The sequence below is a fragment of the Palaemon carinicauda genome, chromosome 32, assembly GCF_036898095.1.
Source record: "Palaemon carinicauda isolate YSFRI2023 chromosome 32, ASM3689809v2, whole genome shotgun sequence".
In the NCBI taxonomy this organism is placed as follows: domain Eukaryota; kingdom Metazoa; phylum Arthropoda; class Malacostraca; order Decapoda; family Palaemonidae; genus Palaemon; species Palaemon carinicauda.
Window position 1 is genome coordinate 27,402,775 of NC_090756.1, and position 16,338 is coordinate 27,419,112.

At 34.6% G+C, this 16,338-nt stretch overlaps 2 protein-coding genes across 2 annotated transcripts in view; both read left to right on the forward strand.

Annotated features, from left to right (window-relative positions):
- LOC137625760 (serine protease inhibitor 88Ea-like) overlaps nucleotides 1–3,851 on the forward strand; it is a 4,379-nt gene extending 528 nt beyond the window's left edge. Inside the window, exons 2-5 of the mRNA XM_068356655.1 lie at nucleotides 1,857–1,989; nucleotides 2,250–2,493; nucleotides 2,834–3,069; nucleotides 3,377–3,851. Of these exons, the coding sequence (XP_068212756.1) occupies nucleotides 1,857–1,989; nucleotides 2,250–2,493; nucleotides 2,834–3,069; nucleotides 3,377–3,673 (910 nt within the window). The 3' untranslated portion in view covers nucleotides 3,674–3,851. The remainder of the gene's footprint in view (nucleotides 1–1,856; nucleotides 1,990–2,249; nucleotides 2,494–2,833; nucleotides 3,070–3,376) is intronic.
- A 2,557-nt stretch (nucleotides 3,852–6,408) lies between these two features.
- LOC137625372 (serpin B8-like) lies at nucleotides 6,409–16,051 on the forward strand. Its single transcript, XM_068356234.1, has 6 exons — nucleotides 6,409–6,499; nucleotides 8,039–8,368; nucleotides 9,619–9,757; nucleotides 10,706–10,949; nucleotides 13,993–14,237; nucleotides 15,515–16,051. The coding sequence occupies exons 2-6, from the start codon at nucleotides 8,052–8,054 to the stop codon at nucleotides 15,827–15,829; spliced, it is 1,260 nt and encodes a 419-aa protein (XP_068212335.1). The 5' UTR covers nucleotides 6,409–6,499; nucleotides 8,039–8,051; the 3' UTR covers nucleotides 15,830–16,051.
- Nucleotides 16,052–16,338: the final 287 nt, after the last annotated feature.

Below are 16,338 nucleotides of genomic sequence, written 5' to 3' on the forward strand. Positions count from 1 at the left end.
TACACTAACAAATGCAGCTGTTTCTAGTCAACTGCAGGACAGAGGCCCCAGACATGTCCTTAATCATGTCTGGGGTTTGGCCAGTTTCATAACCACGTTACTCACTGCGGAGTGGTGATGGTGTAAGATTCTAGTCTGATCGCTCACAGCAAACCATCCTAGTATGGGTGGCCCTGACTAGTACAACTTTGCTGATCATGGCGATACGCAAACCCTTTCACCGCGTTAAGGTGTCCACACTCAGACAGATAGTATATATATTCTCTTCTGTAATTTTTATTTGACAAGCCACAAGCTTAGTCCTATCCTGTTCTGGACAAGTCTTTGGAGGTGAAATTGCGGGCCCTACACCTAGAGTATCTCTTAGTATCCTGCTATCGCTGGAGCCTATTCACGGCTGGGTCAGCCAGTCGGTTAATATTGAACCTTACCAGGGGAGCCCGGAGTCGTACACCTGATATACTTTTGCAAAAAACTTACAAACTAGAGGGACACTCAGTAGAGCGCAGACCTCCACTGTGGCAGCTTATTTCTCGACCTTTTGCTCTACCTTGACCTTGATCTTTGACCTTAACATGTATTAATTGGCGTGGATTTTCTTACACTCAAATATAAACCCAGTTTGAAGTGTCTGTAACAACGATGTCCAAACTTATGGCTGATTACGTGAGTTGGACATTTTGCTTGACCTTGACCTTTGACCTTGACCTTCCAAAATTTAAAAATTTCCAGCCTTTTACATAATAGTTATTCCTTGCAAGTTTCATTACTCTATGATTAATATTGTCGCCAGGAAGCTGTTCACAAACAAACACACACACAAACAAACACACAAACAGGGGCAAAAACATAACCTCCTTCTAACTTTGTTGGCAGAGGTAACAAGCAATTCATCATCATCATCATCTCCTCCTACGCCTATCGACACAAAGGGCCTCGGTTAGATTTCGTCAGTCGTCTCTATCTTGAGCTTTTAATTCAATACTTCTCCATTCATCATCTCCTACTTCACGCTTCATAGTCCTCAGCCATGTAGGCCTGGGTCTTCCAGCTCTTCTAGTGCCTTCTGGAGCCCAGCTGAACGTTTGGTATATTAATCTCTCTTGGGGAGTACGAAGAGCATGCCCAAACCTTTCCCATTAAGTGATTCTCGCTCCAAACAAGACATTTATAACGGTATTAATTGCATTTCCCGACACCCTGCAGTACTGAAAGTGTGGTTACCACTAACCATTTTAGGGCTCATCTACTATTTGGCTGGCATTCCTCTCCCAAGGGTTCCACAACAATCTAGTGGATGCTTCATTGCCTTAAGGTACATTACATGAAATAGTTGCCCCAACCTATCTATACTTGATTAGGCTTACATGTGCAGTTAGGAAATGGATATATAGGCTAGGTTAATTAACTTATTTGGTAATAATAACATATTAAAGTAGTATATTATATACATTTCTAATTGCGTTGCCTATTGGAAACATCCCTGACTGGCAATCTGTTAGACAGGAGTTCAAGATATGCTTAAGCTCAATATTTTCTAGTAGTATCTACAACCTCACCCTCCTTGTGAGCTAGGGATGGAGGGTTTGGGGAAGCCTATAGGTCTACCTGCTGAGTCAGCAGCAGCCATTACCTGGCCCTCCCTGGTCCTAGTTTGATAGAGAGCGGGGGCTATGGTTATTCATAAGTAACTTCTATAGCTTTAAATCTTCCCTTAGGTACCAGAGTGAGAGAAACAATACTTCATTATTCATAAACAACTTCTAAAGTTTTTAATCTTCCTTTAGGTACCAGAGTGAGAGAAACAATACTTTGTTATTCATAAGCAACTTCTAAAGTTTGAAATCTTCCCACAGGTACCAGAGTGAGAGAAACAATACTTCAGGGATGCTCGTTGATGCCAAGGTCTACGTGGAAGAGCGACGCAGTCTCAGGCCGTGCGTCGAAGAGATTATCGGCGATGCCTTGATGACGCAAAACTTCTCTAATGTGAGGAACTATTGCCTGCTAGGTTGAAATCACAAATCATCTTGGTATAAGTTTAGTTTGGTTCTTCTTTGAAGCTCCTTGCAACAGATGCGTCCATTCACAAACTGCAGTCATTACTAGAACTTACTACTTGATGCTCATTCAACTCACAGGTTTAAAAATTAACCATCTTTGAAGCTTCTTACTACAGATGTGTCCATTCATAAACTGCAACAATTACTACAGTATAACTTACTACTTAATGCTCATTCATCTCACAGGTTTACAAATCAACCGTTGAGATCAACAACTGGATCGCATCAAGCACGGGTGGCCAAGTGCGGACGCTCTACCAGCCGGAAGATCTGGAGGGAGTGAACATGCTCATCGCTAGCACTGGAATTCACAAGGGCTCTTGGCTGTACCCCTTCAAGAAATCCGCCAGTCGCTCCCAGCCTTTCTATCCCGGCCACGATGATTACGTCGATGTGACGACCATGACCCAGAAGGGATATTTCAACTATGGTACGGATTTTTAGGACTATAAGAACCCTGCTTATGAAGTCTTTGCTTAAATTGATAATATTTGGTACATCAGGATATACGTTTCTTTGTTTTTATTGATCTATATCTGACAACAAAAAATATTTCAGTTTTAGAGAGGATACTTCTTTACTCTAACTTTGTTTAAGATTGTGGTATGTGGTCACTTCAGGTAATGCAATATAGCTGCTATTGTTACTAATATCTCTCTCTTCTGCAGGTTAGACAGAATTTTGTAAATTCTGATTTTTTTTCTATTGTTCCTATACTGACCCCTTTACCATAGAAAGGACTTTGCCTAAATATCCTTTTCAAATTTCAGGTGAATCAGCAGAACTTGGAGCCCAAGTCTTGGAGTTACCATATGCAGGGAGAACAGTATCTATGTACATTCTTCTTCCCCCTCTGAACAGCGGAGCCGTTGGCATCATCAACACCATGAAGAGTCTTAACCCAGCAACGCTTAGTCGAGCCCTGGCGGAAATGCAACACGCTGAGATTAGAGTGGTCCTTCCAAAATTCAAATTCCAGTATGAAACAGATCTAGAACTTAAAAAGGTGATGTTTAGGTTATTGTTTTAATCATTATTTTGAGATTATTTAAATTACCAATAGGTTTTTTTTGCGGAATAAGAAGTAATTGGCCCTCTCGTTAAATAGGTTTGGAGGGAAACTTAAGCGAAAGAGATAGAGAATAGAAATAATTTCTTAACATACGTACTAATTTTTTTGTAACCAAATGAGACCATCATGCATTAAGTAACTAAATTTTATACATAATGTCCCTACATCCATTGAATCTTATTTACTGAATAACAACATTTATACGCGGCATTTATTTATATCCTCCGATATTTACCAGCAGGCTCTGAGCCGAATGGGCGCCAAGGACCTTTTTAACAAGGAGGAAGCAGACCTGACCATATTTTCACCCACCGGAAACCTCAGCGTCGGCCACATCACCCACAAAGCCTTCATCGCAGTAGACGAGGGCGGCGTGGATGCCGCGTCAGCAAAAACGCTCGACACCAGCAGCTACCAGGCGAGCGGTCCTCTGAAGCAGAGAGTCTTCGTCTGCAATCGCCCGTTCCTGTTCCTTCTTATGGACAAATTGGCTTCAAGGATTCTCTTCATTGGGGCCTATAGAGATCCTAGGGAATAGAATCTGGTCTAGAGTAACATCCTTATGTCAAGGATTGTGTGATAGGGCAAGCAAAAGGACAACTTTTTCACTATGAATATTTAATTATTCTTGATTTTAAAGGGTCTTTGTAGCTCTTATGTTCAATGATTCTTGGTTTCTAAGTCCTTGTAGCTTACTTATGTAGTTCAGCAATGACATGATATTCAATGTAACAAATTTGGGTATTTTCTAGGTTATATTTTAACATAGCAGAAAAGCTAACTTCTGTTAACTTCAAGTGGTGATACTTAAAAATGTTTATTTAACATTTTTGGGCATATTAGGGAAATATTTTAGGTACCCTTTGCCAAAATTACCCTAATATGCCCTCCGTCTTTTTCGTTTGCATCTTTTCCCACTTCTATGTGGGGTCGATGTTTCTGGCCAGCTTTCTCCATCTACCTGTCAATTTTATTTTCACAACTTCCACCGGCCATATTGGTTTTGGCTGATTTTTCATGGCCGGATGCCTTACCTGCCGCCAACCCTCCCCATTTACCCGGGCTTGTGACCGGCACCAGGTAGGGGCTGGCTTGCCCCCCCCCCCCCTCCCCCCCACCTTGATATTTTATAATTAAATTAAGATTTTAAACAAAATCTAGATTTATCAAATTATATTTTAGATATATTCTTTTATTAAGAATTTAAGCTAAATAAAATTCAATTATTTGATTATAATCTATTAAATAATTATATATAATTAAAGCTTTAAATATAAAAGATTAAATCAATTATAATTTAACTAAATGTCAGTATATCTTAGTTTAAGAAGTATTTCCCTGTTCTCTTAAGCTTAGAGGAATTCTCTTTCTAAGTCGAGCTAGAGAGAATCCCTCTCCTTGTAAGAGAACAGGGAAATATATATTCCTTTAAATCTAATAATTAATTAAATGTATACTAATAAGCACTTATATTGGTTAACACTTTAACCCTCAAAGGACGTACTGGTACGTCTCACAAAACTTTACCCCCATGGACGTATTATTATTATTATTATTATTACTATCCAAGCTACAACCCTAGTTGGAAAAGCAAGATGCTATAAGCCCAGAGGCTCCAACAGGGAAAAATAGCCCAGTGAGGAAAGGAAACAAGGAAATAAATAAATGAAGAGAACAAATTAACAATAAATCATTCTAAAAACAGTAACAACGTCAAAACAGACATGTCATATATAAACTATTAACAACATCAAAAACAAATATGTCATAAATAAACTATAAAAGACTCATGTCCGCCTGGTCAACAAAAAAGCATTTGCTCCAACTTTGAACTTTTTGAAGTTCTACTGATTCAACCACGCGATTAGGAAGATCATTCCACAAATTGGTAACAGCTGGAATAAAACTTCTAGAGTACTGCGTAGTATTGAGCCTCGTGATGGAGAAGGCCTGGCTATAAGAATTAACTGCCTGCCTAGTATTAGGTACGTCCTTGCAAAATAACTGCTTTATACATTTTTTTGCATATTTTTGATAACTTTAAGAGAAACTTCAGGCATTTTCCAAAAGAATAAGACCAACCTGACCTCTCTATGACAAAAATTAAGGCGGTTAGAGCAATTTAAAAAATATATATATTGCAAAATGTGCTTGAAAAAAAGAAAAAAACGCCAGGGGGTTAAGGATTAGAAAGTTCCAAGTTGCTTGGGGGTAAAAGGGTTAAGATGCAGACAAAGAAGAAGAAATAGGGCATAATAGGGCAATTTTGGCAAAGGGTACCCAAAATATTTCATATTTCTAATATAATGTCTCTCAAAGAGGCGAGGCCTCAAATCTAGCCACTAATATATACTACATGGTATTAAATTTAGAAGTAGAATTTTGGAAAATGTTAGAAATTATATTAATATGTATATAGTATCTTATAAAACTCTGGCATTATTTGCAAATTTTGCAATACACAGTGAAAATATTTATGTGTTCACTCATGTGGGCTGTGGGCATAGGAATCATTTGGTGTCTGTTTGTAATAAAATAAATAAAATGTTTATTTAATTAAATTAAACTGATATATGTTGATCTTTTTAACCTAACTGTATAACCTTCGTAGTCTATTTCTTAAAGCATTGGCAAATTGGAGCTAATTATCTGCTGTGTTAAAAGATATAAAAAGACAAAAGTATACCCGAGTAGAGGAGTGAAGGGCAGACCCACCTTCTGCTATTTAGTTGATTATTCATGTCTAACTCACTGTGACCCATGGCCACTTCCAACTTCGATACAGGTTACGGTATATATTTTGTTTTATTTTGATGTATATACAGTATATATATATATATATATATATATATATATATATATATATATATATATATATATATATATATATGTGTGTGTGTATGTATATATATATATATATATATATATATATATATATATGTATATATATATATATATATATATATATATATATATATATATATATATATATATATATAGCCTACAGAGAGAGAGAGAGAGAGAGAGAGAGAGAGAGAGAGAGAGAGAGAGAGAGAGAGAGAGAGAGAGAGAGAGAGAGAGAGAGCAGAATTAATTATCCATCATATTTCATCAAGCATAAAAAACTATCACGACTGCAATTCACGTAATCTTTGAATTCAAAATACAGCAACATACTTCTCAAACGACGTAGCCTGTAATTTAAACCAAAATTGACTGTAACAGCTCGTTAACAAGATACTTTTAATGGGTTGTTAGCAGAAATCGTTACTACAAATTCTGGGAGTTCATTCTTAAGCCGCTTTCAGTTGGGTTGAGGACGTTGCCTCGAGAACATAGGATTATCCATAGAAATACTGTTTTGGTAAGTAATTTTATTGATTTTTTAGGTATTTTATATAATTTGGGCAAAAGTAATATTCATGTAGGAATATTTATATTCCTGAAATATTACTTTCGAAGGTAATTGTCATTTTGACGGTGTGTTGACTTATATCGTAGCTCATTATTATTATTATTATTATTTGCTAAGCTGCAACCCTAGTTGGAAAAGCAGGATGCTATAAGCCCAGGGGCTCCAACAGGGAAAACAGCCCAGTAAGGAAAGGAAACAAGGAAAATAACAGTTTTGAATTCGTATGTGGTAGAATTTAGAATAAGGTTTTTAATAAGTTAACTTATTCAATTGTTAAATTTTGAGGTGTTTTATATACTTTGCCTATAAGAAAGATTCGTGTAGGAATATTTATATTTCTGAAAGTATTACTTGGAAGTTAATTTTTATTTTGACGGTGTGTCGACTTATATCTTAGCTCAGTGAAAATAAAGTTTTTAATAATTTTTTATGAGTACTTTATTCAGTTGTTGAATTTTGAGTTTTTTTATATACTATGGATATAGTTAGCATTGTAGGAATATCTATTCCTGAGACCATTGCGTTAAAGGTTGTTTTGACGGTCCTAGCTCGGTGAAAATAAGTTTTGAAATCCGTAAATATGTAATAGAATTTGGAATACGATTTTTAGAAAGTAAATTTTTTGAGGTATTATATATACTTCTTCCATAAGTGATATTCATGTATGAATAGTTAAATTCCCAAAAGCATTGTTTTTTAGGGAAATTGTTATTTTGACTGCTTGATGGCTTATAGATCCTTGCCCAGCGAAAATAAGTGTCGAAATACGTAAATATGTGGTAGAATTTAAGGTGTATTTTGTGAATTTGGTCATAAGGTATATTTAAGTTAATTTTTTTTTCATGAAAATGGTATTATAGAAGGGTGCAGTTAATTTGACTTTATGGTTGTTCTTATATTATCGTAACATAGTGAAAAAACCTCCCGTATAGTGAAAACTGTATTGGTTATATGGTATACTTCTTAAGATGCTATTATTTTTAATTTGTCCTTTTTTATGGCACATCTAAGATAGTGATCAAGAATATTTCAAATATATTCATGAAGAGAAGCCACTCTTTATTGCAATTAAGACCTTATCATAATTTTACTTTACATTATGGGCTATTTTTCTAGTCCTACACAGCAGGGGAACCCTATTCTCTACATGACCTCAGTCATTTTATCATGTTTGTTCGAAAGCATTTAACATTTCACACCGCATATTGCTCGTTTATTGCCAAATCTACAATATCGAAGCACTTAGAGAACAAGAAAGTCTTTAGTTTCCTCTTGAAAGCCTTAATATCTTCAGTCTTTCGAATGTCTAGGAGTTTATTGTATAGTCTTGGGGCCATATTTTTAGGTCTCATCATTGTATAGGCCTCCTTCCCATAATTTAACCTCGCTCGGGCCTTAGTTTATTACTAAATAGTTTTTCTGCTACATAAGTATATTATATCAACATACTCAAACTGGTAAGATCACTATAAATTTTATTAATTGCAGATAGCCTACAAAAATGTGGAAAAACCTCCTAGTCCTCCTGGTAGGCATCGGAAGCACCTACCAGCAATGCTTCGAAACGAATCCTACCAGCCCTGGGGTCATCTCTGAAAAGGAGGTGACTGGCATCACAGAATTCGGCTTTGACGTTTACAAGCAACTCCTCAGTGATTTTGGATACAGAAATATGGTGTTTTCTCCATACAGTCTATGGAATGCCCTTCTCCTGACCTATTTTGGAACTTCTGGAACCACGCAAGCTCAGCTGGAGTCTGCTTTACGTGTGAAAGATAAAGCTTCGGCCTTCGATCTCAAGAAGGGATTGGATAATTGGTGAGTTTACTAGTATACTTGTTTTGGGTTTAAATCCAACCCTCCACTGAAGTAGAGTGAACTACTTCACGGGCGGGTCCATATCAATCATCTAACGAAACATTTTCATTAACTTATACAAATCTTTGATTGTAGCATCTTCCAAATCATATGATCTTTTGAAAAGTAATGTCTTTAGTTTCTTCTTAAATTCAATTGCTCCCTTTAGGTCCTTCATTTCAGTTGGCAGTTTATTATAATGTCTAGGCGCACAGTAGCTAAAAGCCCTTTCACCAAATTTACTATTTGTTCTTGGTTCAGATAGCCTATGTTTGTCACTCGTGGGTCTTGCGTTAACATTTGTTTCTAGTTCTAGTTTATTCAGGCATTCTTTTAGATATTTTGGTTCATTTTGGAAGTAATTTTATGGGGTATATAGGGTAAAAATTCTATTCTTCAGTATTCTAGTTTGAAAAGTGGAGAATGAAACTGGGAATAAGAATTCATAATTTACTCAATCAATTCTTAAATCCTGTTTTTCTGAAGTCTTTGACATTAAAGACAGGGATTGGTTAACTGGGGAGTGAACTACTGGAAGTAATTTTATGGGGTATATAGGGTAAAAATTCTATTCTTCAGTATTTTAGTTTGAAAAGTGGAGCATGAAATTGTGAACAAAGATTAATCATTTGTTCTATCAATTTTTAAATCCTGTTTTACTGATGTCCTTAACATTAAAACAGGGACTGGATAACTGGTGGGTGAACTACTGGAAGCATTTTATGGGTTAAATAGTGATAAAATTGTTTTCTTCAGTATTTTAGTTTGAAAAGTGGGGCATGAAACAAGGAACAAAAATAATCACTTGCTCTATCAATTCTTAAATCCTGTGTTTTCCTGAAGTCCTTGACATTAGACAAGTATATACAGTGACCAAACAACCAAACAGTAGTATAAAAGCTCTTTGCTCTGTATAATCTTCGCCAGCTCTTTGACTCTTAACCCACCAATGCAAAATTTATTTTGGTTTTCCTGTTTCACTTCTTTGATATTAGTTTCATATAGTGATATATAAAGAGGAGAGAATCATGCATAATAAATCAAGAGTTTTTAACAAAAGCATAAGAAAAATTAAAATTCCCATCTGAAACCAGACAAAGTAACAAGGGAGCTCTATACTGAGTAGCCCAGTAAAGCAATTTTAACATTTCACTTTCTATATTAAATTCTTAATATCCTGCTTTAATTTGTTCACAATGCATAATTTCCAGGTACCTGCTACTACAGCGTAACAATCCAGATTCATTTTTCGGTGTGGCGAACAGACTATATTTCGACGTCTTGCTTAATATAAGGCCATGCATAAGGAATATTCTACGTGACGAACTACAACTCGGGTATCTGTTTGATGTAAGTAACTGGGATTAAGGTTTTTACTTAAATGAAAGTCCTTCCTTAACTGTTAAGTCCTCGAAACTCAGCTATAGACTCTTTGTGACTGTTTCTTTTTATTTCATTACTTTCTCTAAAGTCATTGTTTTAGAACTGTTTAACATTTGACGTTTGGGTAAAAAAAAATATTGCTAAAACTGTTATATCTGCAGATGACCCAAAGAAAACATGACTTCGCATCTGAAAATGCTATTAGCTTGCTTTGTAGTTGTTAGTGGTAAAAATTTTGCAAATCTTGATGTTACAATGGGCACTTTGTCTGTTAATGTTGTCTCACTGCTTTAATTAGTAGTAACATGTTTATAATTTGGCACTTGTTGTATAAGTTTGGAAAATTATCCATTTTGTAACTGTAGATGTAAATAATTTTTTTTGGAAACATTGGGTCGCCTATAGTGACATTAATCACACCTTTTAAAGTTGTGATGATAATGTCCAGTAAAAATACTGAAATCTAAGACTGGGAGACACATTGTTTAATAGGTGCCTCTGGCATGTGAACTTAAAGTAATACTATCTAGTAGCTTATTGAAGTACCCACTACTCAATGTATACTTATTAAAGCTTTTTGAAAATCTATTAGGGTGGGATTGGCAACTGGGTCACTTTGTAAATTTAGTCCAGAAGACTTTTTTAACAAGAGGGTGCCTTGGCCAGGTGTGATTAGGTCTTAAATTGATAAGGGGCTTGGTGTAGACCTTTGATCTCTTATCCAAGACACTCAAAACTGGAGAGAGTGACCCAAGATATCTTTGTAGATCTTTCCAAAAGCAGGAATACCATTGAACCAAGAAAGATGGTTTTTTTGTTTACCCTTAAGCCAATTTTAGTATTTGATAAAATTTATACATTTTATGTTCATATATCTAATGCACTAAAAAGTACTTATATCCTTCCCCTATACAGGGTAGGAGCACTGCCAGATACATAAACGATTATATACAGAAAGCCACAAGAGGCCGCATAGAGAAGGTAGCATCTCCTCGAGATTTTGAGAATGTACACATGGTGATAGTCAACGCCGCAGCCTTCAAGGGTACGTGGAAGTACGAATTTAAGTCGCAAAATAACACGAGAATGCTGTTCAACGTCTCCAGGGAGCTCACTGTCAATGCGGTCATGATGAGGCAGCAAGCGCAGTTCAGATATGGTGAGGGAGCAGTTTTCAAATTAGTTTTATTAGTTGAGCACATTTATAATTTCAGTGGTCAATCTTAATTCAGATACTAAGCAAAGTTTTATAAGTTTATTTTTATCCTAATTGTTTGAGCACATATTTGTAATTTCAGTGGTCACATCTTTTAAGAATAAGTAGTAGGTTGGCCAGGGCACCAGCCACCCGTTGAGATACTACCGCTAGAGAGTTATGGGGTCTTTTGACTGGCCAGACAGTACTACATTGGATCCTCCTCTCTGGTTACGGTTCATTTTCCCTTTGCCTACATACACACTGAATAGTCTGGCATATTCTTTACATATTCTCCTCTATCCTCATACACCTGACAACACAGATTACCAAACAATTCTTCATCACCCAAGGGGTTACTGCACTGTAATTGTTCAGTGCCACTTTCCTCTTGGTAAGGGTAGAAGACTCTTTAGCTATGGTAAGCAGCTCTTCTAGGAGAAGGACACTCCAAAATCAAACCAGTTCTCTAGTCTTGGGTAGTGCCATAGCCTCTGTACCATGGCCTTTCACTGTCTTGGGTTAGAGTTCTCTTGCTTAAGGGTACACTCGAGCACACTCTCCTATCTTATTTCTCTTCCTCTTGTTTTGTTAAAGTTTTTATAGTTTATATAGGAGATATTTATTGTTGTTACTCTTCTTAGAATATTTTATTTTCCTTTTTTCCTTTCCGCACTGAGCTATTTTCCCTGTTGGAGCCCCTGGGCTTATAGCATACTGCTTTTCCAACTAGGGTTGTAGCTTAGTAAGTAATAATAATAATAATAATAATAATAATAATGTTATTTTTATCCTAATTGTTTGAGCACATTTATAATTTCAGTGGCCAATCTTAATTCAGACACTACGCAAAGTGTTCTAAGCTTATATTTATCCTAATTGTTTGAGCACATATTTGTAATTGTAGCGTTTAATCTTAATTCAGACACTACGCAAAGTTTTCTAAGTTTATTTTTATCCTACTTGTTTGAGCACACATTTGTAATTGCAGTGGTCAACCTTAATTCACAAACTATCCGAATTTTTTAGCACATTTGTAATGGTAGTGGTCAATCTTTTGACAATAAACAGTTTTCAAGTTTATTTTTATCCTAATTGTTTGAGCACATATTTGTAATTTCAGTGGTCAATCTTTTGACAATAAGCATAGTTTTCCAAAGTTTATTTTTATCCTAATTGTTTGAGCACATATTTTTAATTTACTGGTCAATCTTAATTCACACTAAGCATTGTTTCCAAAGTTTATTTTTATCCTACTTGTTTGAGCACATATTTGTAATTGTAGTGGTTAATCTTTTGACAATAAGCATAGTTTTCTAAGTTTATTTTTATCCTAATTGTTTGAGCACATATTTGTAATTGTAGTGGTCAATCTTTTGACACTAAGCATAGTTTTCCAAAGTTTATTTTTATCCTAATTGATTGAGCACATATTTGTAATGGTAGTGGTCAATCTTTTTGACAATAAGCATAGTTTTCCCAAGTTTATTTTTATCCTAATTGTTTGAGCACATATTTGTAATGGTAGTGGTCAATCTTTTGACAATAAGCATGGTTTTCCAAGTTTATTTTTATCCTAATTGTTTGAGCACATATTTGTAATTTCGGTGGTCAATCTTTTGACAATAAGCATGGTTTTCCAAGTTTATTTTTATCCTAATTGTTTGAGCACATAATTTCAGTGGTCAATCTTAATTCAGATACTAAGCAAAGTTTTCTAAGTTTATTTTTATCCTAATTGTTTGAGCACATATTTGTAATTTCGGTGGTCAATCTTAATTCAGATACTAAGCAAAGTTTTCTAAGTTTATTTTTATCCTAATTGTTTGAGCACATATTTGTAATTGTAGTGGTCACTTTTTGACAATAAGCATACTTTTCCAAGTTCATTTTTATCCTAATTGTTTGAGCACATATTTGTAATGGTAGTGGTCAATCTTTTGACAATAAGCATAGTTTTCCAAGTTTATTTTTATCCTAATAGTTTGAGCACATTTTTGTAATTGTAGTGCTTAATTTTAATTACTTTCTAAGCATATATAAACATAATCAGCTTGTATAAGTACATAAATAGTATGGTAGCTACCAGGTAAGTTAAAAATCTTTTGACAGGAACTTCATACAAAATTCTAGTTACAACGATTAGTTCCCTATCTTCAATTTTGCATTTGAAATATGGAAACTTATTCATTCATGTAAAATGCTATGTAACTATTTGAAAATTGGAAAATTATTCTCATGTAAAATGCTATGCAACTATATTTAGAAATTTAATATAGAAACTTAATGATTGTATAGATTTTTGACAGGAAATTCATACAAAATTCTAGTTACAACAATTAGTTCCCAATCTTCAATTTTGCATTTGAAATATAGAAAATTATTCTTTAATGTAAAATGCTATGAAACTATAAATATTTAGAAATTTAATAGAGAAACTTAATGATTGTATAGATTTTTGACAGGAACTTCATACAAAATTCTAGTTACAATGAATAGTTTCCAATCTTCAATTTTGCATTTTAAATCTGGAAACTTATTCATGTAAAATGCTATGTAACTATAAATATTTAGAAATCTATAGAAACTTAATGATTGTATAGATTTTTGACAGGAACTTCATACAAAATTCTAGTTACAACAATTAATTCCCAATCTTCAATTTTGCATTTGAAATCTGCAAATTTATTTATGTAAAATGCTATGCAACTATAAATATTTAGAAATATAATATAGAAACTTAATGATTAGTTCCCAATCTTCAATTTTGCATTTGAAATCTGGAAATTTATTCATGTAAAATGCTATGCAACTATATTTAGAAATTTAATATAGAAACTCAATAATTGTGTAGATTTTCTGTTAAAATTATCTGATTTTGAACTCTGTAAATTTATTCATTTAAAATGCTATTTAACTAAATATTTAGAAATTTAATATAGAAACTTAATGATTGTATAGATTGCCTAGCTGTTGTTGAAATTATCGGATTTTGAACAATTCCCAGGTGAATCTGACGAGCTGGGCGCACGTATTCTTGAACTACCTTACACAGGAGAACAAATCTCCATGTTCCTTCTTCTGCCTCGCCCTGACACTCCTTTTGAAGATAGATTTGTGAATATGGTACACAGGCTTAATAGCCGTACTCTAGGAGAGGCCATAGATCCTAAAAACTTGGACCTACTGGACGTTGATCTTGCTTTGCCAAGGTTTAATTTCTCGTCTGATATTGGACACCATCTTGAGAAGGTATGGATTGGATAACTCTTCTTGTAGGTTCTTGAAATGGGTTGGTGACAACTTTGAAAGTATTAGGCCTAGTTTAGATGACTTTCAAATGGAAAACTAAAAGTTTTAGGCCTATTTTAGTCTAGTTTTTAATGGAAAACTAATTTTATATTGTTAGTATAGGGCTTCTATGAATTTGATCATTATTCTTGTAGGTTCTTGAAGTAGGTTGGTGACAACTTTGAAAGTATTAGGCCTAGTTAAGATTACTTTCTAATGGAAAACTAAAAGTTTTAGGCCTATTTTAGTTTACTTTCTAATGGAAAACTAAAAGTTTTAAGCGTATTTTAGTTTAGTTTTTTATGGAAAACTAATTTCAGATTGTTAGTATAGGGCTTCTATCTCTGGATTATTTCTATAAATTGGTGTAGAAAGCAAAAAGATTTTCCATTTTAATTTTTAGATAAATTTTCCATTTTAATGATGCAAAACTTAATGACCCTTGACACACAAGGACATTTTAAGTCATTTTTTACACATTGACATTTTAAAGAATGTTTTAATTAACTTTTTACTCCAGAAAATTTTATAAGGAACTTTGTACGTACCTGACTTCAAAGTGAAAATAAAAAATTTAATTGAATGGAAATTTCTTTTTTAGAAAATATCAGTTCGAATCTTTCATCAGTTCGAATCTTTCATCTGTTCTCGAATCTTTCATCTGTTCTCGAATCTTAAATCTGTGCTCGAATCTTAAATCTGTTCCCGAATCTTAAATCTGTACTAAAATCTTAAATACTTAATCGAATCTTAAATCTGTACTCAAATCTTAAATACTTAATCGAATCTTAAATATTTTCTCGAATCTTCAAATCTGTAAATCTGTTCTCGAATCTTAAATCTTAAATCTATCCTCAGTTCTCGAATCTATCCTCAGTTCTCGAATCTATCCTCAGTTCTCGAATCTATCCTCAGTTCTCGAATCTATCCTCAGTTCTCGAATCTCTCATCAGTTCTTGAATCGCTTTTGTCAGTTCTGGAACTATCAGTTCTAGAATCTTACTTCAGTTCGAATCTTCTTTCACCTAGAAGCTTTCATCTGTTCTAGAATTTATCACCAGTTCGTTCTCGAATCTATAATCAGTTCGAATCCCTCTCACCAGTTCTCGAATTTATAATCAGTTCGAATCTTCTTTCACCAGTTCGAATCCCCCTCACTGGTTCTCGAATCTATAATCAGTTTGAATCCATTTCATCAGTTCGAATCCTTTAACAGTTCGAATCCTTTTCTATTCCAGATCCTAACATCTATGGGCATAGTCGACATCTTCAACGACGAAACGGCAAACCTCACGGGCTTCACCATGAAGCGAGGCCTCTCAGTATCCCAGGCCCTTCACAAATCCTTCGTGGAGGTGAACGAAGAAGGCACCGAAGCAACTGGGGTGACAGCTATCCTAATATCCTCCAGGTCCTCCCAAGGATCTCTTAAACCCATGCCCTTCCATCTACTCGAGCCGTTTGTCTTCCTAATCTGTGAAAGGAATACTAGAAGTCCTTTGTTCTTAGGACACGTTAAGAATCCTTTCGATATTCAGAGGGACGAGTTGTGATTACTCCTTCTTAGGCTTTATAAAAAGGGCTTTGAACTATAGAGGGTAGAATTGCCAATTCTCCTCTCATATTTGTAATGAGAACTTTGTAATTCAGAGGTTAAAACTGTCATTTCTCTCATATTTGTAATGAGATCTTTGAACTACAGAGGTTAAAACTGTCATTTCTTCTCTCATATTTGTAATGAGAACTTTGTAATTCAGAGGTTAAAACTGTCATTTCTTTTTCTCTCATATTTGTAATGAGAACTTTGAATTAAGAAGTTAAAACTGTCATTATTTCTTCTCTCACTTTAAGGGAGATTTAAACAATTAGAATTATATGTTAAGATCCTACATTATGTATAATATAGGCTAAAATAGTTGCCATGGCTTCAACCAATTCTCGAAAAAGACTATTCCCTAAATCTACTTATGATTTTCTAATTCACTCGTAATGTAAGATAATATAGGCCTACTGTCTTCAAGAGTGGCCTGAAAATTAACTTTTCATTGTCTAAACTTCAATT

What these genes read in the sequence shown, in the direction of transcription:
- LOC137625372 (XM_068356234.1), top strand. Translation starts at nt 8,052, where the DNA reads ATGTGGAAAAACCTCCTAGTCCTCCTGGTAGGCATCGGAAGCACCTAC. An exon ending in GCAAGCGCAGTTCAGATATG is followed by an intron (nt 10,950 to 13,992) that starts GTGAGGGAGCAG and finishes AACAATTCCCAG; the next exon opens with GTGAATCTGACGAGCTGGGC. An exon ending in TTGGACACCATCTTGAGAAG is followed by an intron (nt 14,238 to 15,514) that starts GTATGGATTGGA and finishes TTTCTATTCCAG; the next exon opens with ATCCTAACATCTATGGGCAT.